The sequence below is a fragment of the Cavia porcellus genome, unplaced genomic scaffold, assembly GCF_034190915.1.
Source record: "Cavia porcellus strain 051 isolate PalLab524CR breed Dunkin Hartley unplaced genomic scaffold, mCavPor4.1 scaffold_28, whole genome shotgun sequence".
NCBI classification, from domain to species: Eukaryota; Metazoa; Chordata; class Mammalia; order Rodentia; family Caviidae; genus Cavia; species Cavia porcellus.
Genome location: NW_026947511.1, coordinates 37,382,265 through 37,410,080, shown reverse-complemented (window position 1 = coordinate 37,410,080; position 27,816 = coordinate 37,382,265). Strand labels below are relative to the sequence as shown.

The 27,816-nt window shown below is 45.1% G+C and overlaps 1 protein-coding gene across 4 annotated transcripts in view; it reads left to right on the top strand.

The window, feature by feature from the left end:
• LOC100731117 (putative adhesion G protein-coupled receptor F2P) overlaps positions 1-27,549 on the top strand; it is a 44,726-nt gene extending 17,177 nt beyond the window's left edge. For 2 of the 4 annotated variants that reach the window (XM_023566735.2, XM_063238769.1), the window contains exons 2-9: positions 9,116-9,216; positions 13,010-13,052; positions 13,676-13,827; positions 15,016-15,240; positions 16,034-17,395; positions 20,923-20,964; positions 23,316-23,375; positions 25,119-27,549. In XM_023566735.2, coding sequence (XP_023422503.1) covers positions 9,133-9,216; positions 13,010-13,052; positions 13,676-13,827; positions 15,016-15,240; positions 16,034-17,395; positions 20,923-20,964; positions 23,316-23,375; positions 25,119-25,163 — 2,013 coding nt within the window. In that variant the 5' untranslated portion in view covers positions 9,116-9,132 and the 3' untranslated portion in view covers positions 25,164-27,549. Of the gene's footprint in view, positions 1-9,115; positions 9,217-13,009; positions 13,053-13,247; positions 13,828-15,015; positions 15,241-16,033; positions 17,396-20,922; positions 20,965-23,315; positions 23,376-25,118 lie in introns of those variants that run through there. The other 2 variants (XM_013157026.3, XM_023566734.2) reach the window with 2 other exon arrangements.
• The last annotated feature ends 267 nt before the right edge of the window (positions 27,550-27,816 follow it).

Sequence of the window (27,816 nt, the reverse complement as noted above, 5' to 3'; positions counted from 1 at the left end):
TTACCCCAAGCCACTGGGCCTGTAGAACCAATAGCCCTCTTCTGCCTGTTTAGAACTCCGTAGTTCCAGATAAGCTGGACTTCAGGGACACTGTGCGCCCACCTGCTTGTTGGAAGCTCCTCAGTTCTCCAAGCGCAGCTGGAATGGGGAGGCGGATGTAGATGCCTCAAACCCACTTATCCACTTCACTGCACCCAGAAGTCTGGAGGGTCCCGAACTGTCTGGGCTTTGGGCAAAGTGCACTGAGCACTTACCGCAGGCCTCGGGGCCTCTGGAACCTGCGATGCTCCCCTGCTTGCTGAGATATCCACAGTCCTCCACACACATGGGGAGGCGGATGCAGGAGCCCCAGATCCGCCCCAGCCCTTCCTCTGTACACCAATGGTGAGGTGCAGGAGTCCCAAATAGGCTGGGCTCCAGGGATAGTGTGCGCCCGCCTACTTGCTGGAAACTCCACAGTTCTCCAAGCACAGCCGGAATGGGGAGGTGGATGTAGATGCCTCAACCCCACTTATCCACTTCACTGCGCCCGGAAGCCTGGAGGGTCCCGAACTGTCTGGGCTTTGGGCAAAGTGCACTGAGCACTTACCGCAGGCCACGGGGCCTCTGGAACCTGCGATGCTCCCCTGCTTGCTGAGATATTCACAGTCCTCCAGACACACGGGGAGGTGGATGCAGGCGCCCCAGATCCACCCCAGCCCTTCCTCTGCACACTGATGGTGAGGTGCAGGAGTCAGTCTGAATTTATTTTGCATTAAATGTGTTTCTTAAATGGAGCATACTGTTGGATTTTGTTTCTTGATCCATTCTGTCTGTCTGTTTCTTTTGATTGGTGAGCTAAAACCATTTACATGGCTGATGGTTGTAACTGATTATGCACTGGCTTATCTTTTTCATGCTATTTCCTGTTGTTTGTTCCCTGTTTTTTCCCTCTGTTTGTTTGCTTGTCTTGCCTGATGGATTCTTTCTCTTGGTGTTCTTGTGTTTCTGGTCTTGGTTATCTCTTTCTAATATATCTCTCAGAGCTTTCTACAGAAGTAGTTTGGTGGTCATAAAGTTCTTTGTCACCAAAGTACTTACATCAATCTTGGTTGAAATTTCTTTTTTGGGGGGGGGGGGAGGAGCTGGAAATACCTCACTCGAAGCGTTCATTTCTTTGAAAGTTTATGTTGTGAAGTTTGCTGTGATTCTTTTCCTTTAGAAGTGATTTGCTTCTTTTCTCTAGCTGCTTTTAAAATTTTGTTCTTGTGCTAACTTTCTGGAATCTTAATTATTATATGTCTTGAGATAGATTTATTATGATCATGGCTATTTGGAGTTCTACATGTTCATTTATTTGTATATCAAATTCTTTATCCATATTTGGGAAGTTTTCTGCCATCATATTTATGAAGAGATTTTTAATGGCTTTTAGTGCTGTCTCCAGCTTTCTCACTGACTTCAATCAATCTTATGTTATTCTTTTTTGCTTCATAAAATGAATAATTTAAGCATTCTTTGTATTCTCTCAACCTGCTCCTCTATCTTAGGCTCTCATTCCTACTCTTTCCATTTTTAAACTTAATTCAGCTTGTGAGTTTATAGTATCCTTGAGGAATTTGGGTGTCATGGCTCCAGAAGAAGAGCCTAATGTAAATGAAGGAACTGCTGAGATGGGTCCCTGTGGATAACTAACTGGACCCTAGAAGTTGCAGCCTTCTTTAACGTATAATTTTGTGTTAGGATTTTTGTTGTCTCCTTTCTATTTTTATTTCTTTGAGCCTATCTCCAGGGTGGTAACACCATCCACCAGGACTAGTCAATAACAGGTGTAATATCTACAGAGAATAATATTTTGAAATATGTTTAATAAGAATAATAGGGTCCAGTAGAAATCAGTGTCATCAGCAGTATGCTCTGGCAAATCGCATTCTTCTGCCTGTTCTTTTCTGGAAAGCCATTTGTAAACACATTGGAAGCAAAAGTCTCCTCTGCTCAAGAACCACATTGTCACCAGTTCGCCCTTAGAAACAAACTCTGGAGATGTGGACTCCTGCCACCTTAACTTAGTCATCAGGAAGGAGAGAAAAAATGATACTTTGGGACACTTGAAGATTAAGATGTTTTTCATCCATGAGTCACTAAAAGAGGCTTGATAGAGAACTCCCTTAACCTGCATTCTGAGAACAAGCAAAGCAGATGGGAAGAGAAGCGTTGAAATGTAAGGAAGAATGTGAAGAGTGAGGAGTGGAGGAGGCTGAGAGCCTCCAAGGTGGGAACCAGCGAAGCTGGGATCCCACCAGTTACAGATGTTAGAAGGCTTCTGGGTTTCATATGGCCTTTCATTTTTGAGTATTAGTTCAGGACTATTTTTCTATTTGCATTTATAAAATACTCATAATAGTTATCCATAACTCTTTTATACAAGGGGAGGGGAGTAGGAAAGAAGGGAGGGGAGAGAGAGAGAGAGAGAGAGAGAGAGAGAGAGAGAGAGAGAGAGAGAGAGATCCAAATTATGTATATATGTATATATATGTGTGTAGTTGATAAAGTTCACTGGGTGCTGAGTGTCTGTATTTTTATTTTGATATAATCATTAGGCCACTGAGTCAAGAGACCCACATTTTAATCCCAATGCTCCTCAAAATTTTCCCTTCAATGCTCCTATTCAAGAAAAGGAATGAGAGTTCTACCTGGCCAGTGAGCATATTTATGAGGATTTGAGCTATGTCACTGCTGGATTAATGCTTTTGTGAACATCTATATATCAGAAATCATTTTTTCTTCATGTGCTATTAGATATTTGTGTGTATTTTCATAACCTTTTAACCATGATGTATATATTATTATTATTATTTTTTTGTCTTTTTCCTTTTTATCGGTACTGGGGATTGAACTCACGACTGCCTGCTTGCAAGGCAGGCGCTTATGCCGCTGAGCTAAATCCCTAGCCCCTGTATGTATTATTTTTGTTACTGTTTTTGAACCAGAAATAGAATTCAGGACCTTGTGCCAGCTAGGCAGGCACTATACCGCTGAGCTATATTCCCGGCCCCTACCATGATGTATTGGTTACTAGGTTTTTTCTTTGGTGGGGTGGGGGGTGTGCTGCTTCTGTAGAAGTGTGAGATTTTAGGGTTAGTTGTGGGAAGAAAATGGCTTTTATGGGGAATAAAAAGTCTGTGGAAATCTGTGTGATTGATGGTAGAGACCATGGGAAAAATTTGCATAATGGAAACACATAAACCTTGAAATGAATTTTCTGGACTAGGTGCTACCTAAAGGTGACCTCAGTGTCCTCATTTTTCTCTTTGTAAACTCGTCCCACCTCTTGCTGTTTCTGCTCTGAGCAGTAGGCCGGTGTGGCTCCCAACTGCTGTTGTGTGTACACATTCTCTTTCCTTCTGGAATGTAAGCATCAGCTTCCGTTTTCCTGCTCTCTTTCCCATTTCTAGAGAGTCTGTCTACTCCTTGGATTGATTAAGGGGGACACATGGAGAATAAACTTCAGGAGCTGTGCGTTCTATTGCAGTTTTAATTTTTGACTTTTTTCCTTGAAAAATATTTAACTTCTTCCATGAAATGTTACCTCTTTACTCATTTTTTGGAATTAGAGGAAGTTTTGCTTGTTTTCAGTATTAGGTGCTGCAAATGTTCAGGTTCATTACCAGATGGGTGAGAAATCAAGACAATGGCTTTTTTCCAGACACAGGTAAAGAATCTTGTTGGCTTTTGTTCCTATTAATATTAGGAGCTATAGCGTGTGGGCTACTACAAACATTATCTAAGCAGTTGCAATGAAGAAAGATTGGGTGAGTATTGTTTTTGATATTTGGACAATAGTTTTGCATATAGATTCCTCATCACATGCTCTATCACTGCACAGCATCTCTGTGTTTGCACATTAAGTCACTCTGTATTCAGCAACCACTGGTAAAGCTGAGGGCTAGACTGGTTATTTGTGTGTGACAGTCCCAGGCCATGCTGCTGTCACTGTTTGGGTTTCCTTGCTTATCTGAATCCTATGCAATCGTGTATTTTTTTTTAATTGGTACCAGGGATCAAACTCACGACCACGCGCTTGCAAGGCAGGTGCTTATGCTGTTCAGCTAAATCCCCAGCCCCAATTGTGTATGTTTTTTACAGCCTCTCTCCTGGCAGGTCTGCCCACTGCCAGAATGAAACTTTCCTGGCTTCAGGGGTGACTCACGGGGCACACCTCAGTCAGTGTCCAGCACCCATGCCTCCTGCACATGGTCATCGCTCACTGTTTATGTTTTGAACTAAGTAATAGTGTCCCATTCTCACCTCCGTGTGGAGATCTCATCTCTGCATGCAGAGGGAAGAAAGTGTCCAACTCAAAATGGGCTTAGAGAAGCTGGCCAAGGTTGGGCGGTTGAGGAAAATGATCTCAAGGTGAGCAAACTGGGCTCTGGATAAACCCAGGTCTCTCACACATGGACCTACTGTGTGACTTGGAACTCAGAGAATCATCCTGGTTCCCAAGCATTTGGCTTGCTGCCCTGAGATAGCACCTCTACCCCTGAGCACTGCTGAGGGGGCCAGGCCCATACCTGCCCAGCATGACACAAGCTGTACAGCTATTGTGCCCTGTGCTTTGCTGGAGACGGTGCCCACCACTCTCCACTGATGACAATGACACAAGAAGGTACAGACAGCCTTCTTGTCCATGAGTTCTAAAAGATTATAGATTATAATCTTAAATCAGAAGTCAGAAGAGAAACTGAGTCTCCCGGTAACCTGGCGTGTGATCCCAGGAAAGCCTCTTCCTCTCTCAATCATGGTTTCCTCTCTGAGAGAAGTTACATGTAATATCTACTCTGCACATCTCATAAAATACCGTGACATCAAGATCCATGTTATATGGTGAAAATGCTCTGAAAATTCAGTTCTAGAAAGATCACTTTCTTCTTCTTATACAAAAGGCACACAGTAATCTAACAAAAAAATCCTTCACTTGGGTTCGAACCCCAAACTTGCTGCCAAATAACCACAAGATCCAGCAGGGCCAGCTCCTGTTGTTGGATGATTGTAAAAGTCACAACAGTAGCACAGAATTATTTGGAGGTGTGAGAAGAGCAAGTGTGGACGCAGAGCACGGTCCAGATGCACCAGATGAGGACTGCCACACTCTGCCCCTCTGAGGTGGCCGCAGTCTAGCAGGACAGATGCCTTAATCCTATATATACTAGTATTGGACTGGTTGCTGACCAGTGCTCATCTTCCTCCTGAGATCACCCGCGTGGTACCCAGAGTGGACTTGGGAACCGCTAACAGCCCATCCCACCTGAAACCACCACCATTCATTGCAAAATCCGACTGTGCAAGTAGCAGCGGTGATCTCAGCTGACATCGCAAGGGGCTGCAGTGTCCCCAGTGACACATCAGATTTGCCTGGAGTTCTGTTGACCTCTGTGGCTGCTTTTCCAGTACTCACTCTCTTTCTTAGGCAGGGAGCAAGAGTTCACGGTGTGATGCTCTTCCTACCCACACCCACCTGTTAGAACCTCTGCTCTTGGGGCCATGTGTGTGTGTTCAGCCAAGTGAAGCTGAGGTCCAAGGACTGTGCCCTACACAGGCTATGGCACGCACCTACTGTTCTGTTGTATCTCCTGTTGCCTGTTGTATCTCCTCTTGGCTGCGTGGCTTTGGGTTGGAGGATTTTGATGGAGATATCACAAGACATGTCTTAAAATTAAATTGCCAGGAAAAACAAGAGCTGTTCTGTGGAATGTGAAACCTAGAATACTTTTTGTCATGTTGCTTTTGCCAGCTTTGCCCCCAGGGCTCTGTGTCCCACTGTGGACTGTTCCCCTAGTGCTTTGAGACCCCGTGACTCTGGAAAAGGCTGGAGAAGGAGCTGTCTTCCTGGTTGTTTAAGTCCTGGCTGAGAAGGTGCTGCTTGCAAATGTGGGGCTCCATTTCTGATCGCCAAACATATTAATAACTTACACGCCTCCTTCAGGTGGGGAAATAATTTTGTTTTGATGATTAGAAATAGTATTTCTTTGCAGATCCAGCCAGTGCAGCATCAGGATGGATGTGTTTGCTTGCTTGCCTTCTCTCTTGCTTTCTTTCTCTCTCTCACTTTCTTTCTCTCTCTCTTTTTCCTTCCTTCCTTCCTTCCTTCCTTCCTTCCTTCCTTCCTTCCTTCCTTCCTTCCTTCCTTCCTTCATGAGAGACAGGGAGAGGGAATCTCTTGATTATTATTTAGAAAAGCACTACATGTTGTATTTGGTACAGTTCACTTTGTGGACTTTCAGCTGTGATGCAGTTTGGGGGCTATGAATCCTCCAAGTGTTCTTTTACACTGTATGTGCTTAAGAGAGAGGCCCTGTTTTGAAGAGAGTGTTTGAAATGACCCAGCATTTGGAACGTCTGTCCGAAAGGCAGTTGATGCTGCAGCTTCCCCTCCTTTTGCAGTCCGAAGTTAGCTGCCATGCTGACTAGGAACAGGTGCTGGGGTCCCAGACTCCTGTGGATTTCCACAAGAAGATAGGGTTTGGGGACCAGGAACTGTATGGTCAAAATATGTCTTTAGAAAGTGAGCAATCACATGCTTTCTTTTATATAAGAAACCTAAAATTACATTAATAAAATTAAATATGAAAAGGGAAAGGACAGAAAAGTACTAGGAAGTCTTCTAGTAACAGGGAAAGGGGTTGGGGAGGAGGGAAGGTTGGGGGGGGGTGTGAAACTGATCAAAACAAGCCAGGCAATGTGCCACTGCACCACTGGGAAGGCCACTGTCACACTAATGAGAATAATGTGAGAGCCATGCTCTCTCCTACCTTGCATCAGACCCTTTGCTTCTGTCAATGCCCCGCTTTCACTGACTTGGAAAAAGAATGGATAACCATGGCTTGGTGTCAATGAACCAGGGAGAAAAATGCTTTCCTTGAAGCCCGAGTTCATAGGTTTAAGACAGATAATGGATTCTTAAAAAGCCGTGTGTCAGAATGTAATGTTTGCATCATAAAAATAGATATCTTGTTCACTTAGAAAAAAGCACACCCTGTATTTAAACAGCAATCTGTTTTTATCAGTTTAGACACACAAGAGTCAACTTTAAGCGATGTTCATTTCAGCTGAAAGAATTGAGAATAAAATGAAATGGCACCAAGAATTAGTCACGCTGTTGCTGGAATTTGGGGCGTAGGGTAAGACAGTCTTTCGGCTTTCAGTCCTCATCCTGTATCCAGGTGATCCTGGGCTGGCAGGGAGGGCAGGAAGCCACAGCTCTGGGAAGCAACAGGACTCTCAGGGACCACCTGCAGTCCCGTGGAGGTGTGGCCACATCTAGTGACTGATCACCCCATAGAAAGCACCCCAGCTCCTTTTCTCATAGATAGAAACACAGTAGTAATCAAAGAGCAATTCTAATAAGCATTAACCCTAACTATATTTAAAACTTAAAGCAAAATGATAATATAACAGGGTTTTGTTTTTCTCCAATGAATCACATTAAAATTGTAAGCAAACAGAATGACCTTCATTCTTGGTTCCCACAACTCAACCAATCACTCAACTCCCTGGTATTTTTTTGTTTGTTTGTTTGTTTTAATCAAACATTACTTGAATTTCTAAGTTGAAGCTTGTTGTGTATGTTATTTGTCAAATAGCTCGCAAGACTGATTTTAGTTAAGAATGAGAACACGTTGTGTGATGAGGATGTTAAATTTAAGCCAGAGCAGCTGTGACACAGGGGTGAGGGTCAGCGGGGGGGGGGGGGCTCTTGCTGATCCCCAGCACTAGAAAAAACAAAAACAAACAAGCGTGGGGCCATTCTCAGTTTTCAGAGAATAATGTCAACCCACTCATCCCATTCACCAGCTTTCATTCATCTGGTTGGTTTCATCCCAGCAGTAACTTCAGGCATCTCTTTAGCTTCCCTATGTGATTTTCATTCAGATGAATGAATTAAATTAGAGTAAAAAATGCCAGAATGTGCAGTTTACTGGAAACTGTGTCCATCATCTGTGATGCTGCTAAGTATATTTAAAAGTGATGAGCAGTAACGAAATCTCTCTGATCCTTTGTTTGACAACTGTGGATATACAGAAAGGCCTCACAATAACAGCCTGAAATTGGCCACATGAAATATTGCAATGTATCACTGGATTTCAACACAATTTCAGTGATTTTTGTAATCCAGTGTCATGAACATGACTAAAAAAAAAAAGCATTTTTCCTCGTCCATCTTTAAAATAATGGCATTGTTTGTTACTGAACTATGCATGTTTGAGTGAAGATTTCTTGGCTCAAATGATTAAATAGCAAACATCAAATTATCAAATCCTTGGAGCTGTGATAGCCTCCAACATGAAGACATCAAATATCCCCCAAAGATGATCTTGCTTAGGATGAAAAAGACTGAAATTGTTAGTATTTAATGCTAACATTTTATGGAGAATCATTTACATAGCACAGACCCTGACAGCGCCACCAAGAGCCCCTGAAGTCTCTCCTCTCCTCTTCCCCCCTCCCTGCTGTCTCCTTTCCTCTTCCTTTATTGAATATATTGTACTATCATGGGTCATGCTCTATCTGGTCCAGGTGTCAAGGAATGTGTTCACTTTTGACATCATTTCTGGTAGTCATTGCTCTAGCAGGCTCCTTTTAAAGGAAGTGCTGGTGACCTGTGAAAACACAGATGGGAGTGGGGAAGGAGGGAGAAGAGCACGTGTGTGGTGTATACTTGCCTTCCAAAGGTATTTGAAGGGTGAGCTTACCCACGGGAGCCCAAGCTCATTGACTGCTGAAGCCACCTACAGGACTCTCAGTCCTGCCCACCCCAAGAGAGGAACCTTCCTCTTCCCGAGTTCAGGCTGTTGCTTGTTATTGTCCGGCAGCCCAGCTGGAATCTGCCAGGGTGCTTCCTCCGGCAGGATGCCCATGTTAGGTGTGACGTGGGAGCTGATCGCGGTTGCCTCCAGTGTGGGCTGGCACTAATACCAGCAGTACCTGGTGCGTGGCCGGAGACATACAACACTGCTGCAGGCAGGGAGGTCTCAGCAGGCAGACGGGGACAGAGCCCATTTGCATGGGCTGTCAGAGTCATGGCACCATGAGGGCTTCTGGTTGGAGACATTTTGTGTTTTGTTTATTTTTATAGAAGCGAGAAGTTCAGCCATGTGGAAGGTAAAGACTTGTATCTTTTTATTGTGCTGCCTGGAGTTTCTTCTGCCCACAGGGTCCTGTCGAAAACTGTGCCAGGTAAGTGGAGGCTGAACTGGTGGGGACAGTGCATGGGCAGTGGATTCTGTGAGTTGATCAGCTCCAAGAAATGGAAAATAGGACTGGGAAGCAATGACAGTGACTGACTCAGGCAGAAGAAATTGCAGCTGTAGAAAACGAAAGCATGTTTTCCCTAACAACTACAAATGATTTTTCCCATCAGTTTTTCCTTGCAAATTCTGAGATGTAAGGTGGCTAAAGTGAGTTGAGGGTAATAGGCTCTTCCTTCTGTACTCAGATCATGAAGCTTTAAGCTTATACCCCATACCTTGTACCTAGAGGTAGTGCTATTTCCTGAAAATCTCAGCCTGGGGACCAGTTCCTCTATGGCAGGTGGCATTTATGATCTTTAGTGGTCAGAGCCTAAAGTGATTTGGTACCACAAAGCATTATCCCATTCAAAGTGTGCTTTGAGGATCCTCTAAGTGAGCATGATGGGCTGATAGCAAGAGCCGATCAATGGCTAAGCAAGGTCTAGCATCATGGCTTTGGTACAGATGTACTATTGCGACTTTCATGGGTGAGTTGGAGCATTTCCCCTCAGATCATGAGTTGTTTTAATTTTCCTATTAGTGACTTATTCAAGATGAGGTATGGAAGGCATTGGGAGAAAGAAAGCATAACAATAAAATTTTGAAAGGAGGTGAGGGACTTCCTAACTTGGGAGGTGGAGACTGTGGCCAGTACTGTAGAATTACAAACTTGCGTACATAGACACACAGCCACAGAACCATGGCTAGGGCACATGTTTTAACATCTAATGCTCTTTATTTTTTAGTGTGTTCATTTAGGAAAATTGACTTTGAGAGTGCTTTTCTAGAGTTTTCCAGACAATAGTCTCTGCACTCACTGATTAGTTTGCCCTTGGCAGGGAATCAGCTCGGTGACTCTCCTTCTCCCCTACCCTGACCTGTGTCTCTCTCCTCGGTGAAGTTAGACACCTTAGGAAGACTTTGCTGGGAACATTTCACGGCCACAGTTGATGCCTCCCCACTGAATTCCATCTTTTTGTGCAGTTTTGAACAAGGCAGAGTGTGGAGTGTAGGCAGAGCGCGGGAGGCTGGTTTGCATTACATGGTAATGGAGTCACCTTGCCTGCCCAGCCTTTGCACCCAGCTGCTCAGCAGGTCCAGCAGGCTCCTGGTTGGGACTGTCCTTTCACAGGATTAGATCAGAGCTACTGCAGTCTGACAGAAAAGATGCCTGTCCTGAATACCACTCCACAGGATCACAGATGATGTGCACTGGAAAATCAACTGGGAAGAGACAGATAAGGTCCTTCACTTTTAAAGGCAGATTTCCTGGAGCTCCTCATAAATGCAGGCTTTGGCCTTGCCCCCATGCTCTGCCATGCTGCTGATTAACACAATGTGAATTCACCCAGGTTTGCTTAATGGTCAAGTATCACCCTGAGTTGAGCATTCCTCACTGTACCTGCCCTGGTGTACCGTAGAAACGGTCCCCTCCAGATGGCCTGGGTACCTTGGGTACACAGCCTCTCTGCTTGGTGTCCCTAATCATGAGCTGGGGTTTGGACGAGCACTGTTGTAGGAGTTAAGAGAACAAAGTTTCAGTGTCAGCTGCATGGCCCTGGGTAGTTCACTTCTTCTATCAATGAGTCAGTTTGCTCTCCTGGATAAGGGGATGGGAATAGATGATTTATTAAACCTTTCAGAATATCAAAGTACTTCCACACTCTGGTTTCATGGAGGAGATTTAACTTTCTGCTTATATAACAAGGCTTTGTTTTCGCATTGAAATGTCATCTTACATCAGTATTTCAAGGTTATTCTGGTCCATGAGTCCTCAGGGATCCTTTCTTATGTTTGGAGGGACCCCACATGCTCAGTTCAGAGTCTCCATTTGGTCTTATTTTGCAAAGAAAACGAGGTATTCTACCTTGTTTCTTAAGAATGTAAAGAGAAACAATAGTGTGAAGGAGAAAGGGATGGAAACCACAAGCCTTAGTCACACAAGTGGGTCCTTAAATCGGTCTAAAGTGTGTCTAAACCAGTTTAGATTTTGGAACACAATTTGGGATGGCTCTCCAGGCCACTAGAGGGCACTCTGCTGGTGCAGAAACAGGAAGATCCAGTTTGTCTTCCTGTCTTCCCACTCTCATGTGCAGGCTTGCCTATATGGTGAGTCCACACATAATATTAATCTGTATATGTCTATGTACAAAACACTCAGCTAGCCAGATAGGGGCCAGAAGGCATCGCTATGCACAGGGCATATTCTTTAGGAACTTACAGCTTAACTGAGGAGGAAGCATGCTTTTTTAAACAATGTTTAGCTAGTAAGACAGCAAGTCTGGGCCGAGTCCTATGTGGTGTGAGGTGTGTTGATAACTGGTGCAGGAGCCAGAAGGAGAAGGCATGAGTTAGAACTGGAGCGATCAGGAGCAACTTTTGAGAAGGCTCATTTAGTTCTGTGTGTGATCAGTATTCATGTTCAGCCTAAAAGCAATAGCAGTGTCCCAGGTCTGTTCTAAGAGTTTGCAATAGATGAGATCATCTTCCTTCTTATAGCCTCTCTGTGTGTGTCATACAATCAGCTCCATCACTCCTTCTGTGCCGATAGAAGAGGAAACTGAGGCTCAGACAGATGAAGTTCCTCCTCAAGAGGCAGTGTGGAAGCTGAGCCAGGTGGCCTCTCCCAGGAGCAGCCCTGGACTCAGCAAGCTGCGTGCTCAGTAGGAGTCAGATGTGTGTGGACCAGTGGGGCAGGAGGGAGGACTGCTCGGGATTGGGGAGCAGGCTTTGGGGGGAGAAGTCTGGAAAATAATAAAACTAAAATAGAAAATTAAAGTGAGTATTTTCTTAAAATAGGAAATGGAATCACAGCAGATTTCAAATCTACAAATGGTAGGAACTTTGTATCCAGTAATCACTCAGAGTTATTCAGCAATAAACTCAAGAAAACACTGACATTCTTATTAATGAACTGCCCCATATTTACTCTTACATTTTGGCTGCATACTTGCAATCTAGAGATTTTGCATTTTCTTATAAGCAGGCTAGGATGGTTAGTCTTTCTTCTAGTATTGCTGGACAAATTGTTTTTGTAGTGTCCTTACTTTTGCAAAACAACCTTGGTCTCTGCAGTCTTCTGATACTACGTAGATATGCAGGGCTGTAGGTAAGTTGAGGGAGACCTCTGTCACACAGTTATTTTGTGTGTGAGTGGCAGGACGCCTACAGCTGTCTCATTCTGTGATGAATGGTAAACGCTTTTGGAACTGGTGCTGCTTATGTGTGGCTGTGCTTGCTGTATTGGGGGAAATGGCTGCAAGTTGCCAAAGTACATCTGATTAAATCCAAACCAACTGCATCTTTAACTGGACTCCTTGCATAGACCCCCACAGACAGATCCACCATCCCAGTGACACCCCTGTGGGGTGGAGCATGAGCTGGGGTATGTAGTGCCAAAAGTAACAGCATGAAGAGATGGAGGACTTACAGTGTTTTGCTTTTGAAAACGTAGTAGATGTCCTCACATGAGTGTGTTCAGAGGAGTCTGAGTGGTCCACTCAAGCAGAGCCAAACATCCTTGGCTTCCTGATAAATCTGCCCTGCTCATAATGTGCTTCCAAGGCAGAATGCAGACCACTGTCACTAGAGAGAGGAGGAGCTGCAGGGACCATGGGGCCATTTGTGGCAGCCAGGCTGGCCTCACAGCTGATCCAGACATAATTATCAGTCTGTGACTAACTGCTGGGAAGGCATCTAGACCACCAATGTTGATGTGAATCTTGATTTTTTTCTTTCAGGCTGCCAGAAACAGCAAAAAGAAGGAGTCTTCCAGGCCAGGGGGTATGTTGGCAACAGCTAGCACCAGCAGAAACTGTGTGTGTCCAAACAGCAGGCTGTCCCCAGCTCTGTCTCTCACGGGGTTGAAGGCAAGGTCTTGTGGCTTTTGCTTGGACTCGGATTCTTTCCCCTATGTGTAATTGTGTCCTTACCTCTTGTTCCTTCCCTCCTGCACTATCTGCTGGACTCTTCCCTCAGCACTAACCCGGACTGAGGCAGTGGGCAGAACCGGTCTCTGAGAATGCATGGAGGATGCGACTCACCTGCTTCTTTGGGAGCACAGGGAAGTGAACTCCATTGAGAGCTGACTGGGGAGCCCTTGGGCTGTGGGCTTCCGTGATTGGGACTGAGAATGGCCTGGACAATGGAGCTATGGGCTCTTCTGGCTCACCTCAACTGCAGCAGGCCCACTCTTACCTATTTTACAATTGGACTTGGGGCTGGGGTTCTTCTGGGAATGGTAGATGTTTGTGGTTACTATGTGTGATGTCAATATCTGCCGCTTTACAAAGGGGTGACACCTAATGTTGCGATGTGTCCAGGATTTCCGTCCCCTACCATAACAATGCCTGGGTGATTATCCCAGTGCATCACGAACTCAAGGTTTCCATCTTCTCTTTTCCCAGAGGTGTGCACAGGTGTCTGTGTAGCTGGTTCCCTATGCAGCAAGTTGTGCCCGCCGGGCACTGAGGGAAGCATGGGATTTGTCTGCAGGAAGCAGCGATGGCACAAGGTCAATGAGACCTGCCGTACCCTTAATGTCCACAGCATCTTTGAGGTAAGGTCCTTTCTCTCACAGGGCCTGAGTGGGCAAACGAGCCTCAGCTTAGCACTGTGATACACTGGAGAGGTGAGAAAGAGTGCAAAAACGGGCAGCACAAACCCTCCCTCTCCTCTAGCCCTGGGCACTGTGGACTTGAGCTCCAGGCTCCATCTCCTTTCATGATGTGAAGGAACAGGACACAGAGCTCCAGTGAGGTCACCTCTACTCTAGCAGGAAACTCAATCTGGGTAGATGAGGGTTCAGCCAGTCACTGAGTTTATTCAATTCCCACCTTGATAGTCTAGTTGTTTCCTTCACATCTAGTTGAGATCATTTAGGTCAGAGACGGAGGAGGGGCCTGGAACCCTCACTGGTAATTGTTGCATCTTTGATCTCCACCTCTTAATCCCAAAGCCCTGATATTCAGCCTGTCTCTCCCTGGCCGACAGCTCCTTAGACTTACGTTGAGCAGCCTCACCCAGACCTGGTGACCCAGAATCTGTGCTCTATCGAGATCCCCGTGCAACCTGTTTTCATAAAGGCATGAGAAGCAGAGCAGAGGACCTTGTCAACACACTGACATGTTTCCATGCATACTTAAGTAATTACATGTGTTCTTATTTAATCACCATAGATAAGATCAAGTCCTATGCTGTTCCTCCTCCCTTAACTCCTGTCCTCCTTTCTGGGAGTGTTCTCCTTACCTGCTTCTGTGGCATGTCTGCCTCAGGAACCTCTTGCCTTGGCCTCTTGACTCTGGAGCTCTGCTGTCTCCACAGATGTGAGAGCAGGCAGCTTATGACGTCTGGGAGGAGCTTCCTTCTCCCTTGCTGTTCTCAGCTGTTTCTTCCAGATTCAGTTCAGAGTGTCTGTCTTTATGATCTGCTTGTGTCTCAAGCTCTGGCTGTTGGCAACGGGGAAGATAAACTTAAATTACACTAGAAATTTATGCATATATACACCGATACACACAGGGTACACACATGCACACATGTGAGCTGGTCTATCAAAGATAGCAGTTGCTATTTGGGAGAAGGTTGGGAAGATGCGTTGGGAAGTTGTGACATTGAAAATGGAAAACAGAAAACCTTCCCTCAATAGACAAGTGTATAATAAGGCTCACTTAAATATTAGTAAAAGTGATTTTGCATTCAACATAAAGGAGACATAGTTAAGAGTGTCCTTATTTTTACCACATTTTAGGAGAAGTCGACAGTCTACTTTCAAGATATGAATGTCAACAAATCTCCTGGGAAGTCAGAGACCATTGCCCACAGAGTACTTCAGGAGTGCCCAGTTGATCTGTCCTGTGTGACTGGCAAAATCGTGCAGTCTCCCCAGCTACCTGGAAACATCGAGGTCATTGTGCAGCTCTTACACAACATATCCACAGAGCTCACGACAGAGGTGGATGAGCCTAAGATGAAAGTAAGTGGCCATGGGCACCCTCTCTGTGATGGAGGAATCTGGGTCACTTGGGATGCTCTGGGAGCCCCTTGGGTGCAGGGACCGTGTCTTTCACTTAGCATTTTCAGTGTTTAATCTATCAAGTGCTCCACAGTTATCCTTGAGAAAGAATGAAAGGGAAAAAAAATGAACATATTTACAGAGTGCTTGGTAGAAACTGGTGTCTGCTTTTCCAATATCTCTCTTTGCTGCTAAAATCCTCTAATAAAAATTCTGGGTTCTGCAAAGGGAAAGGCTTTTCTCACTTTTAGTTGTGAGTTAAAAATAATTGTTAGAAAGGTACGTAATTGAATGCAAAGGAAATGGCCCTAACTTCCTGCTGTAGAAATGGGAAATGAAACTGGATACATTGCTTTGGTTTTTGACATTAGAAGCAAAGGGTAGATTGTGCCTCTGCTTCTACCATAGTGCACTCCTGTTGGTTTCCTGCGGGGCTGTCTGACAGGGTAATGAGGCAACCTGCAGGGGTGCCCAGGAGTGAAGTGGGACCAAGAAGGGAAATGAGCCCCGAGGTGGTCTGCTGTCTAGCTGTTCGCATCTAGCTGTGTCCTCTCTGTCACACGCCTGTCATCCAGGATCTCATGAAGTTCTTTGTTCCGGTTTGTAAATGTGGGGTGCGCCTGAGTTCCTGGGTCTCTCAGATACTGTGGAAGTTTATGTTGCAGATTGGAGGCCTAATCTTTGCAAGTTGATCTCGAATGAGTGACTGGTTTTAGAGAGCAACTCAGGAGTAACGCTAGTTTTCTATTGTCAGAGTTACAGCGCCATGGCCAACCACATTCTGAACAGCAGCAGCATCTCAAACTGGACCTTCATTCCTGAAAGAAACAGCAGCAGTGTCCTGCTCCACTCAGTCAACTCCTTTGCAAAAAAGCTACAGATACGCAAGAATCCCATCAACATCCAAGACTCCTTTATTCATATGATGGGCTCCATGATACCTGCAGACAGTGAGGGGATGAATTTCACTTTCTCCATGCCTGTTGATGAAACCAGCAGGCCTGTCATGGGCAGTGTCCTGAGCAGTGGAGAGGAGCTGAAGATGGTGCCTTCCACTTCTCAGATCATTTGCATCGCTTTTCCTACACTAGGAGCCATTTTGGAAGCCAGTCTTTTGGAAAATGTCATTGTGAATGGCTTTGTCTTCTCTGTCTTCTTGCCTGAGAAACTTAAAAGAATCTCACTGCATTTTGAAAAGATCCACAAATCAGAGGAGAGGAAGACCTACTGTGTGGGCTGGGATGAGCTGGAGAACAGATGGAACCGCAAAGCCTGTCGGATGGTTGAAGTGAGCTCCCAGCATGCTGTCTGCCAGTGTTGGCCAAACAAGCTGTTCACCTCTTTCTCCATTCTTATGTCACGCCACACCCTGGCGAGCCCAGTTCTGACTTATATCACATACACAGGCTTGGGCATTTCGATTTGCAGCTTGATCATTTGCCTATCCATTGAGAGTTTGGTCTGGTGTCAAGTGACAAAGACAGAAATCTCCTATTTACGTCACTTGTGCATTGCCAATGTGGCGGCCACCTTACTGATGGCTGATGTGCTATTTATCTTGGCTTCCTTTCTTAGTGGGCCTGAGACACACTACAATGCATGTGTGGCAGTGACATTTTTCATTCATTTCTTTTACCTTTCGGTGTTTTTCTGGATGCTCGCCAAGGCACTCCTTATCCTCTATGGAGTTCTGATTGTTTTCCACACTCTGCCCAAGTCAGTCCTGGTGGCTTCTCTCTTTTCAGTGGGCTATGTATGCCCTTTGGTCATTGCTGTTATCACTGTCGGTGTCACTGAACCTGCCAGAGGCTACCTACGGGCTGACGCCTGTTGGCTCAACTGGGACATGACCAAGGCCCTCCTGGCCTTTGTGGTCCCAGCTCTGTCCATTGTGGTAATAAACCTGGTTGTCATCACAGTGGTCATCAGCAAGGCCCGGCGAGTTTCCTCGGGGAGCTCCATGTTTGAGGAAGTGCGAGCCATCATGAGAATCAGTAGGAACATCGCTGTCCTCACACCACTGCTGGGACTGACCTGGGGCTTCGGGATTGCCATACTCATCGATGACAGCTCCTTGGCCTTCCACATCATCTTCTCCTTGCTCAATGCATTCCAGGTGAGCTCTCGTGTTCTGACCAAGCCCTGGGGAGAGAATCCGGGAGGAATGTCTATGCTTAGGGGCCCAGGCACCAGGACTCTATCTAGAAAACGGGAAGCATATTAAGTAAGGAAATGAGTTTTGGTTCCAGAGAGCCTTGGATATTTTGAATTCTGACTCTCCCATTGACTAATAACATGCAATACGATCTTGGAATATTTATCTCCTTTGTAAAGCATATTATTTTCATGCATAAAAAGGGTATAACATTGCCCATTTGTAGAGGGGTTTGGAAAATGAAATGCAGAGGTGAACGGCAATGCATGAGGTCCTAAAATGATCTAGGGGTCACAAAAGGCCTTTTCATAGGTTGATTTGTTACCAGTTAGAAACTGAGCAGTCACACTTCCCTAACCTAAAATTTAGGTTTACAACGGGAGGAAGTAAATTTTTACATTTAACATAGTTACTGCCACTGAAGAGTGTTTACTTGCTATTGGAAACCATGTTTTCTAACAAGGCAAACTATAGATATCCAGGTATATCTAAATAGATATCCAGGTATTGAAGAGAAGTTCTCTGCTCTCATACCTCACCTGTGTAAATGAAGCAATCTGAATCCTTGCTCAGTGTTTTCATGTGAATCCCTGCCAATTTTTTTATGCTAGTAAAAATCCACTTTTACACAACATAAGGGTTAAAAAGCAATGTCTATTATTAGGAAACATGTTTTGTTACTTCAAAGCATTTTTACAATTTTACTGGCTTAGTATACATAAGCATGCCTGTCTACTGCCTGCATGGAATTCTGTACTTAGCAAGTTCTTTCATGATTGGAGTTTTTTCTATAGTCTTTCCTACTATGGTGTTCTGAAGAGCACAGATATTTTTGTATTCCATATTATGTATGTAGATACCAACTAGCAAAAAAGAAAGCTTCTAGTTTTCAAAAGACTTCTAAAATATATCTTTTATCCTGCCTGGATGTATACAGTAGCCAGGGAAAGTATTTCCAAGTCAGTGACTTGCCTTATTTGGTGGGAGAAAAATAAAACACAGATACAGAAGCCCAGCACCACACTTTGAAGTTTACCTGCCCGAACTGGGCTTCAACTCCTAAGAGTTGTGGGCAGGCTGTGTTAGATCTCCTCTCCAGTAGATATTAAACTTCATGACTAGCCTCTTATATGAGTTCTCTGAATACATTTTGTGTAACTTTTCCCAAGTTGGCAAAAAGCAACAAGGGGTGTTAGTGGTATGTTTTCTTCTTCTCCTTTTATGTCCATATAGATTCAGGGTGCAGAGTAAAGTTATGAAACACACACTCAAATACCGACAGACTATATTTAATAATCTTTTTTTCTTTCTTTCTTTCTTTCTTTCTTTCTTTCTTTCTTTCTTTCTTTCTTTCTTTCTTTCTTTCCTTCCTTCCTTCCTTCCTTCCTTCCTTCCTTCCTTCCTTCCTTCCTTCCTCTCTCTCTCTCTCTTTCATTTTTTAAAGACAGGGTCTCACTATGCAGTTCAGGCTGGCCTTGAACTCACTTTGTAGCCCAGGATGGTCTCAAATTTGTAATTATTCTCTTGCCTCGGCCTCCCTAGTGTTGGGATTACAGACGTGCACCACCACACCCAGCTTAGTGTTTATTTTCTACCAGTCATTATAAATAAGTGAAATATTATAAATAAAATTATAAAAAAGTCAACCTCCAAGAACTTAACATCTGAGGAGGAGAAAAATTCTTTGTAGTTCTTTATCCATATAGCATAGGTTTTTTTTTTAGTGGTTAGGGGAAAGATTCTAGAGGTGTGATTCCTACATCTTTCTTTTTTTCAACTCTTGTTGTTGGATACATTCATTTAAAATGTTTTTGTGGGACCCACATCAGGCTGGGATGCGTTTGTCCCAAGCATCTTGGTAAAGATGACACTTTGTAACCTGGTAGGCCATGCCAGCTACACATTTTCTTATTAGAACTGATGACAGCTTTCAGTAATTGCACTGTACATGAAGAGTGTCACACAGAAGAGCAAGATGGTGCTAGCTGCGTGTTAGTGGGGCTGGCAGGAGGGAGGGAGCCCAGCACATGTAGGGTAGAGAGAGCTTCCTGGCTCTGCCATGGGTCCTGTGAAGCCCTCATCTCCCAGCCCAGCTTTGGTCGCTCTGTGGAGACAGCAGGGTTGATAGCATTCTTGCTGAGGCACAACCGTGTGACAGCTCTGCGGGGACAGTTGTGTTGGACCCAGGGGCCTCAGAAGCCTCTGGCTGAGTTCACAGCCCTTGGGAAACTGGAGCATCAGGACACAGTGATGCCTAAATAAAAGGTCATCACTTCCTTTTCCTTTTGTTTCTTAACCCAAGAAATTGAACTTTCAAGAAAACTTGTGTTTAACGAATGTTGCTCTCTGTCCCACTTTCAAGGTGGAATCTCTGCACTTCTTTCCCTTCATCTAAACATAGGAGTCCCCCTTCCCTTCCTTCCTCCAGATGGTTTGAGCCAATGTAAGAAAACACCATAGAAACTCAGCTATAGGGCAATTGTGAAGGCACAGTCTGTTTCTGACTTGACTGGGATTTTCTCTGCACGCTCAGGAGAGCCGGCAGAGCTGCGTGGTTCTCTCGCCTCTTGCTATTCAGAACAGCAGCTTAGGTTTAGAAACTCAATTTATTTCACGGCTTATTAATTTTTCTGTGGATGCACTTATTCATTTTCATGGCAAGTTTTATAATAATAATCTTTACTGTGGATGGAAGGAGAGCGGCAGTGTATATGGGCAGTGCTGGGTTTTGATCTTTGCTGTGGACATTTCTCTTGTTGCTTCTTGTTCATGGACTGAAAACTCATTATCCATTACCTAATGTCTCCTTGGGTGCTTTCTTGTATCATTCTATTGTTTTTTTTTCTTTCTTCTTTTTTATTTTGTATTTTTTTTTCGGAGAATTGAACGCAGGGCAAAGGTACTACTATTGAACTATCCCCTTCTTACATTTAATTCACTTTAATTTTGAGTTACTAATTTTGTGAGGCTGGCCTCAAACTCTTGATACTCTTGCCTCAGCCTCTTGCATAGCAGGAATTACAAGTGTGCACCTGGTTTAGGTGATTGTACTCTAATGAAAGGGACAGCTACTACTAAATGCAAAACACCTGTATTGGCCATGGCTCCGGCTCAGTAGCACAGTACCTGCCCTGCAAGTGCAAGGTCCTGAGTTTGACTCCCAGTATGAAAAAAAAAAAATTAAAAAATGGAAAAAATCCACCTGTATATGCTCACTTTGGAAGATGTTTTTAAAGTGCTCCTATATGAAGCAGAGACTTTGTTCTTTTGGTTCATGGAAGCTTTCCCTATCCGTGGAGCAGACTGGCCCTGGAACCAGGGTTTGTTGAATGATTGAATCCAGCTGTTAGAACCTTGAGGGAGGAAATTAGAAGACTGGATTAAATTGCATTCTTATGACCAAAACAGTAACTGAGTGATGAATACTGGTATTTGTTATCCTCATTTTTTATTTGAAATGGTTCTTTTTTCCTTCCCCATCTTCACAGGGCTTCTTCATCCTGGTGTTTGTGACAATCCTGGATCCGAAGGTACTTTATGTTGTCTTCTCATTTTCCTGTGTTGTTGTCAGGGCTTGGCCTTGACATAGTCAGTGGTGATGACCACTTATGAACTGTCTGTCAGCTCGAATACTTGTGCAGACACACATAGGGAGCGTCACTACTTTTCCTGATGTCAGCGGCATCTGCCATCCTTCAAGCTCTTTAGGGTTAAGTGATCATGTGGATTAGCTCTGATTCTCTAAGCAATCCGGATCACTGCTAGTTTCAGTTTTACAAATGGAAAAACTGAGACTCTGTAATTGATTAAGTAGCTCACTCAAGATGTGTTTGAAACCACTCTGATTCGTTGAGGCAGGAAACAGGATTATTTTATACCACAATACCATCTTTAGGAGGATCTCTGCTTGGGGTACAGGCTGTACCCCAGGAATGGTTTCCAGTGTAGGGCATAGTTCTGCAATGAAGGCCACCACTGCCAGCCCTGGTGCTTGCCGATGTCATCCTAGCCTGGCCTTTTGGGCCACTTGCTCTGCTGTACTTTGGGGTGTGAGTGGCTGGGCCAAGCCATAGGGCTGCACTTGAGTGGCAGCGGGATTCAGGGGTGAGTTCTGCCCTGCAGCTCAGGGCACCCAGGGAGGGGTTGTACTGACACAGTGAGTGTCGACAGGCTGTCAGCAGAGAGGACCCGCACTGACACAGGAACACACAGCCCACATTCATTGAGGTTTGGAGGCCATCCCTGGCACTTGCGCATCCGCACCTGGAGTCAGCAAAGCAGACACCTCTCTCAGATGTTCATGCAAATGCCTGCTCTGCTAGAGCGAGATCATGTTAACCAGGTTCATATGCAGTCTAGAACAGAAAAAAAACTCATCTTCACTACAGGATTGTGTGCTTTGTTAGGCATTTGCATCATAGCTGTTATTTTACTAAGTCAGCATTAGGGTTTATGAAAGAAGAGTTTCAAAACTGTTCTTGCATTGTCTGTTGAAGACACCACTACAGCTAGTAAAAATTATTCAGATTTGAAAGAGTACTGGTCTTGGTATTTCAAGTTTGACTTGAGAATTTTGACCTTATGATGTCACAGAGTTGATTCATATTTAATGGAAATTTGATTTCAGATTCTGGGTTTTGATCCTTTTTTGGGCTAGCAAGTGCAGTGTGAAACTCTCTGGTGACAGCAAATGACAGCCTCCCATCAGGCCATGACTAGGAGGGTAACAGCCCATTTTCCACTATGTTTTGCAGTTCAGGAGCCTGGGTGTATCAAACGCACTCATGCCTTATGATATTTTCAACTGGCAATAGTTTTTTTGTGATACAGTCCTGTCACGTGTTAAAGAGAACTTATATCAGCTGTGTGGTCCTGGGGAATTCTTTGATGATTGTAAATTTCAGATTCTTCACATGGAATGCAGGGATAAGGACACTGCCTTTCCCACTAGATTACAGAAAACCACAAGTGCACATTTATAGGCAGGTACAGAACACATGTAAGGCATCACATAGTCATAAGCACAACATATGGGTTTGGTAAGCATCACACCATAGCCAGTGTCTGAGCCAGAGAGGCAGAAGCAAGAACAGCAGCATTGGCATCAACAGCAGTAGCAGAGGCCACAGCAGCAGCAGCAGCAGCAGCAGCTTTATTCCGAGCTATTTGTAGGAGTTGTGAGGACAGACCTCACAAGGAACAGAGCCTCTTGCAAGGCCAAACCCTGTTACATTTAGAATTAAAATGAGAAAGAGAAATGCACCAAAATGCCCTCGGTCATGCACGATTCATTGACAAGAAAGTGTGTATGAATTGTCTTCAAATTTTTAGATCAAAAACACTGAGCATGTACCCTATACGTGCTTATTAATACAGAGTGGAATGTGTATTATGCATGTTAGAAAACATGGTTTTAAAAAGGATGAGCACAAAGACCCTCACCCTCAGCTGGAGGCTTTCAAAATTATAACAACAAGAGGTATAAAGCTGAGTACCATAGTTATTTATTACTTTTATTTCCTAGGCTCCATAGGCTGCTGCTATGTGGTGTAGCACTTTTTTCCCCATCTAAAAAATTAAAAATTTGTGAGAAGTGATGAACTCTTTACATAAAATAAAAATAATGCCCAACCTACATTTACAATGCTCAGTTTGTGGAAAACTTTCGTAGCCACTTGGCCCCATCTAAGGCCCTGGACACTCAACTGCCTGTTTCCCTCTCTCTTTTCCTGGTCCCCTCCATCTTCCCCAACCACCAGGCTGCTGAGCCCATCTCCCACCAGCAGGACACTGCCTTGCCACACTATTTGCCAGGCTCAGGCACCAGTGATAACTTCTTATCATCCTTTAATTCTTAACCCTCTTTCTGTTAAATATCCAGATCCGAGAAGCCTTAAAGGGTCGAGTAAACTCTGCAAAATGGATCTCCAGGATATCAGAGGTAAAACTGTCATTTTTATTTTGCATTTAAAATCTTGACAAAATAGCAGCCATGCAAAGCCATCACCTGGTCAGTTTGTGATGTCCCTGGTTGTGCACCAGACCAGGCGTGTGCCTGGGCCTCACATTCTCAAAGCCACAGCTCATTTTCTTCTAAGTCCTCAGTATTGGGCCACTCTTGCCACCATGGGGAAATTCTTCCTTTCCGTGCAAAGAAATCATTTGCCAGTTCCTTTTCGTTTTTGTACATGAGTAGCTCAGAATAATGCCCAACACTATTATCAATTGACCATTACTTGGTCCAGTGGCTTCCAACACTGCTTGTTCCTTAGAGACACCTCAGCCAGAACTCCTTGAGAAAGGTGCTCTCATAGTCCCCTGGTTAGAGGCTGAGTGCTCATCAGAACCAGCTCCATGGTGACTCTGCTGGGAGCTGTGCACATTTAATGTCCCTTCCTGCCATTTCCTTCCACTCGGTAGTCCTCAGCCTATTATTGGTCCCCAGTTCCCATGGAGCACGGGAGCACTGTGTCCCCTCTGACCCCTGGTAACAACCTTCTCTGCACCAAACTTAACTTGTTCCTTGCAGTATTGGCCTAGTAGGGTCAGTCCAGCACCACTCCAGGACAGAGAGCTCCACCTACCATCACATGGAATTTGCTCAGATGGGCAGCCTTGCTCATATAGCCATCATCCTAGTATATTAGAGAAGAATTTTGCTATGGGTTGGAGGTGTAGCTGTGACAGGGTCCTGTCTTTACTTAGTCGGTGGGAAGCCCTGGGCTTGACCTGAAGCACAGCCAAAAAGAAATTATTTTTTCCATCCAGAAGGCTTTTCCTAGTCAATCTTTTCTATGGTCAGAAGTGCAAGCCTATTTCTAACTCCTGGACTATGGCGTGCTTGGTGTGAACTGGCAAAAGAAGCTGGTGAGTCTGAAAAGGCACCTGGCTGAGCCTGGGCATAAGAGGCCAAGCAGAGGCACCTGCTCTGCCCAGCTCTTCCTCTCCATGTCCTTGCCAGCTTCATTCCCAAGCATCTCACCTCAAACCTGCAGTACCTCCAGGTTCCCATTGCAGCCTTGGTCTTTCTCCCAGCTTTAGAAGATCAAGAAGAGGCAGACTATGTTTCTGAGACATTAGAGGTCTTGCCTGTGAGGCACATGGAGAAACCAAATTAGAGAGGGGAACTCAATGGGGAAAAGAGTACGCATAGACCAACAACCATGGGAACACGTATTAGAAGAAAGCCACCTCGGTCCTTGGATTTGTGCAGTACACGTCCTCCAGTCCTGTGCCTGGAGGCAGACCAGAGTAGGACATAGAGCACAAATGGGGACACTGACCACCCCCAGGAAACTCACAGGTGCAGGGAGGTGTGGGGAGCCTGGGGGTGCACAGGGAGCTCAGAGAACTGGGCAGAGGGGATGAAGAGCAGGTAGCCCTGGATTCACACAGAGACAGTGCTTGGGTTTGCAGAGAGTCTGCCGCTCACCACATAGTGAGACTTTCTGCAGATCCCAGGGCCTTGTGCAGACACCTGGACCTTTGCCAGGAGGAGCTGCACTGAAAGGGAAGGAAGGGTCCCAAGATGAATCTTCAACTAGGCATGTGCAGGCAACAGAACAGGACTTTTGCTTGGCGTTGGGGCAGGAGATGGGCTCCTTGCTTGCAAAATCTGTCTGTGCTCCTAACCTCTGGGTGCAACTGCCACACACTAATGTCTTACTTTTGTTTTCCCAACAAGGTCACTCCCCCAGAAATGGCAGTGCCTGGTGGAAAATCACAGTGATTCTTGCCTTCCACTCTCTGTGGAGTGGTGGAAAGGAGAAGCATGGGAGGATGGAGACCACCCAACCTGCCCATCACCTGTAAATACCTACATGACTCTGAGTGTCCCCTCAGAGATGGAGTGGACCCCTTGCAAGATCAGGATCACGGTCTCCTTAGCACCTCTGCCTCCAAGCCATGGGCCTCATTCATCCAGAGGAAGCAGTTGGGTCTTATCTTTGGCCAACGTGGCCTGGGAATTTATCTGCCAGAATTTCGCATCTGTGGAGGGAGAAGCTCATAAATAGGCACTGAAAGTTGAGGGCTGAATGGACTAAATCATCGCTGGCTTTTTTTTTTTTCTATGATAGAAGCGAACTGCCAGCATCTCCTACTCTGTCAAAGTTCAGTCAATGGTCAGGCTAGTTGGGCTCAGATGCCATTGTCTTGTTCTTGAGCCATATGCAAACCATAGAGGTAGTGCCTGAAAAGATGCCTATTTTAACAAGATAAAAACCCAGAGATGTGACTCACAGGTTATCAATGGCTGAGAGAAGGAGGAAACATACTCTACATTTTACTCACGCGTCCCCAAATCAACAATATGTGTGTTTGATATCCAGGATGGGGAAGGGGAAATGTGTTTCAGAGATAAAGCTGCTCATTTTCAGAACTGTGCATGTAAACAATCTGGCATTCAAGGCAAAGGTCACCTGGGAGAGAACCCTACTTTGGTCTGAAGCCTTTTACAGAGTCGTATTCAGGTATCTGCCACTGCAAGAAGCCAGGAGATAAAGTCACAGGGCAGGCAGGAACCCTAATAGCTTTACTGAGATGCCATGTCCATTAAGAGACACTGAGGTCCCTCGGTGGATGGGCAGGGCCCCTCTCCCTCTCTTTGTATCTTTTTCCATAGAGAATCTTTTTCTAAGTAGGCAAGTTTGAGAAGGTAAAGAGGACAATCAGAAGGTAGGGAGATTCCTTGCCCTGGACAGAGTTTTTGTTCCAGTGATTGCTCACACTGAAACAACGATGTCATTTCTAGATAGACCGCAAGAATTGTCTCAGTTCACCAGTGCACCCTCAGGGTCTCCCTTGTAGGCACAGCTTTGGCTTGGCCTCAGGCACAGAATTCTGCACAGAGAAGTGGCACTCACACAAAGCCAGCACCTTGCAGGGAGTATGGGTCTCAGAAAGCGAGCCAGTGAGGGGACCCTGCATGTGGAAAAGTCTTAGCAAGAAGTCCACTTGTTCCACTGTAGGATGAGCATGGAGCAGACAGGGAGGACCTGGTCTGTGACCCTGCTGGGCCATCAGCAGCCCCGTTGGATGGGAAGCCCTAAGCTCTGGCTTACCCACTTCCTCAAGTAGGATGAGGGACACCCCAATGAGGCTCCCTGCTAACAAGGGAGGCCCAGGGAGCCAACAGGGAACGCCTTGAAGAAGCCAATGTCCTCATTCCCAACCCACTCTGCACCTCCTGAAAGGAACTGCTGGGTCAGGCTGACTCTGCTGACCCTCAGTAGTGACGCTGGGTCCTCTCAGGCCTCCCAGGGAAGTGACATGGCTAGGGCCAGAGGGAAGCCTGCTGCTAACAGTGTTAAAGGCAGACTCTAGGGCAGAACATGAATTTTGGTCTATCCCTGGGAAAGTCATTCAGATTTGGGCTTCGGTTGTATGAACTGAACGTAACAGAGCCAACCTCGTAGGATGATCATACGGATTAAATGAATAAATGTGGGTGAATTGTTTAGCAAAGTACTTGGCCAGTAATAATTGCTCTTTAAAATTTATATTTGTTTATTATTGTATCTATGACAGCCCCTTCCAAATGCAGAGATGTGCAAATGCACGCATGGCCTTTTGCATAGGCTTGGACATTCATACCCGCCTAGGAACGAGTTAACTGATTTCTAAATAAAAGAATTAGACTTCTGACTTGCTGTGTTCAATGTTAGGGTTTCCAGCCAGTGAAATCTGCAGTGTCCCATGGAATGAGGGTTTCACCCAGGATCACCCTGGTTGAACAAGGCTCCCTTCTCCGTAGGGTACGGTGCACACCCCTGGGGGTTGCCCCGCTTGGTCTCACCTCCTGCCTTCTCTGGGAAACCTTCTCTGGTTTGTGCAGCCAGAAACACCCATTCTCCCCAGTCAGCTGTCATATTATTTATAATCTGTTCCCCTCATGGTATGTTAGTATTTATTTTTATGTTGTGTGTTCCTTTGGTCTTTCTGCATGCCTATAAAAATATAGTCTCCTGGATAAGGCAGTGAATTTTGAGGAGCAAGCCTGTGCCTTCTCTTCTTTGCTGTGTTCCTTACATTTCTCTGTATGTTTGTACTGCAAGGTGCATCATATGCATGATGTGTAACCTCACTGAATTCAATAAATTCTTCCAATTGCACAAGTGCTTGGCCTGGCTTTGCTAAATCCCAGTTACCGAGTCTTATCCTATCGGTGACCTAAATGAAACCGAGCCCTTTCCTCAGGCACCGCCTTCTTGACCTTCATTGCTGGAGGTTGTGCAACTCCCACCTCTCCCTCTTTGACCTACTTGTCAACATTTCCCTGGTAGCATCTAAGTGGGGTGTGCAGGTCTTTGGGAGAGAGTCCTGTAAGCAGGACACACCAGCAGCAGGATGAGTGAGGTATTTGGGGCTGAGCAGGACAATGT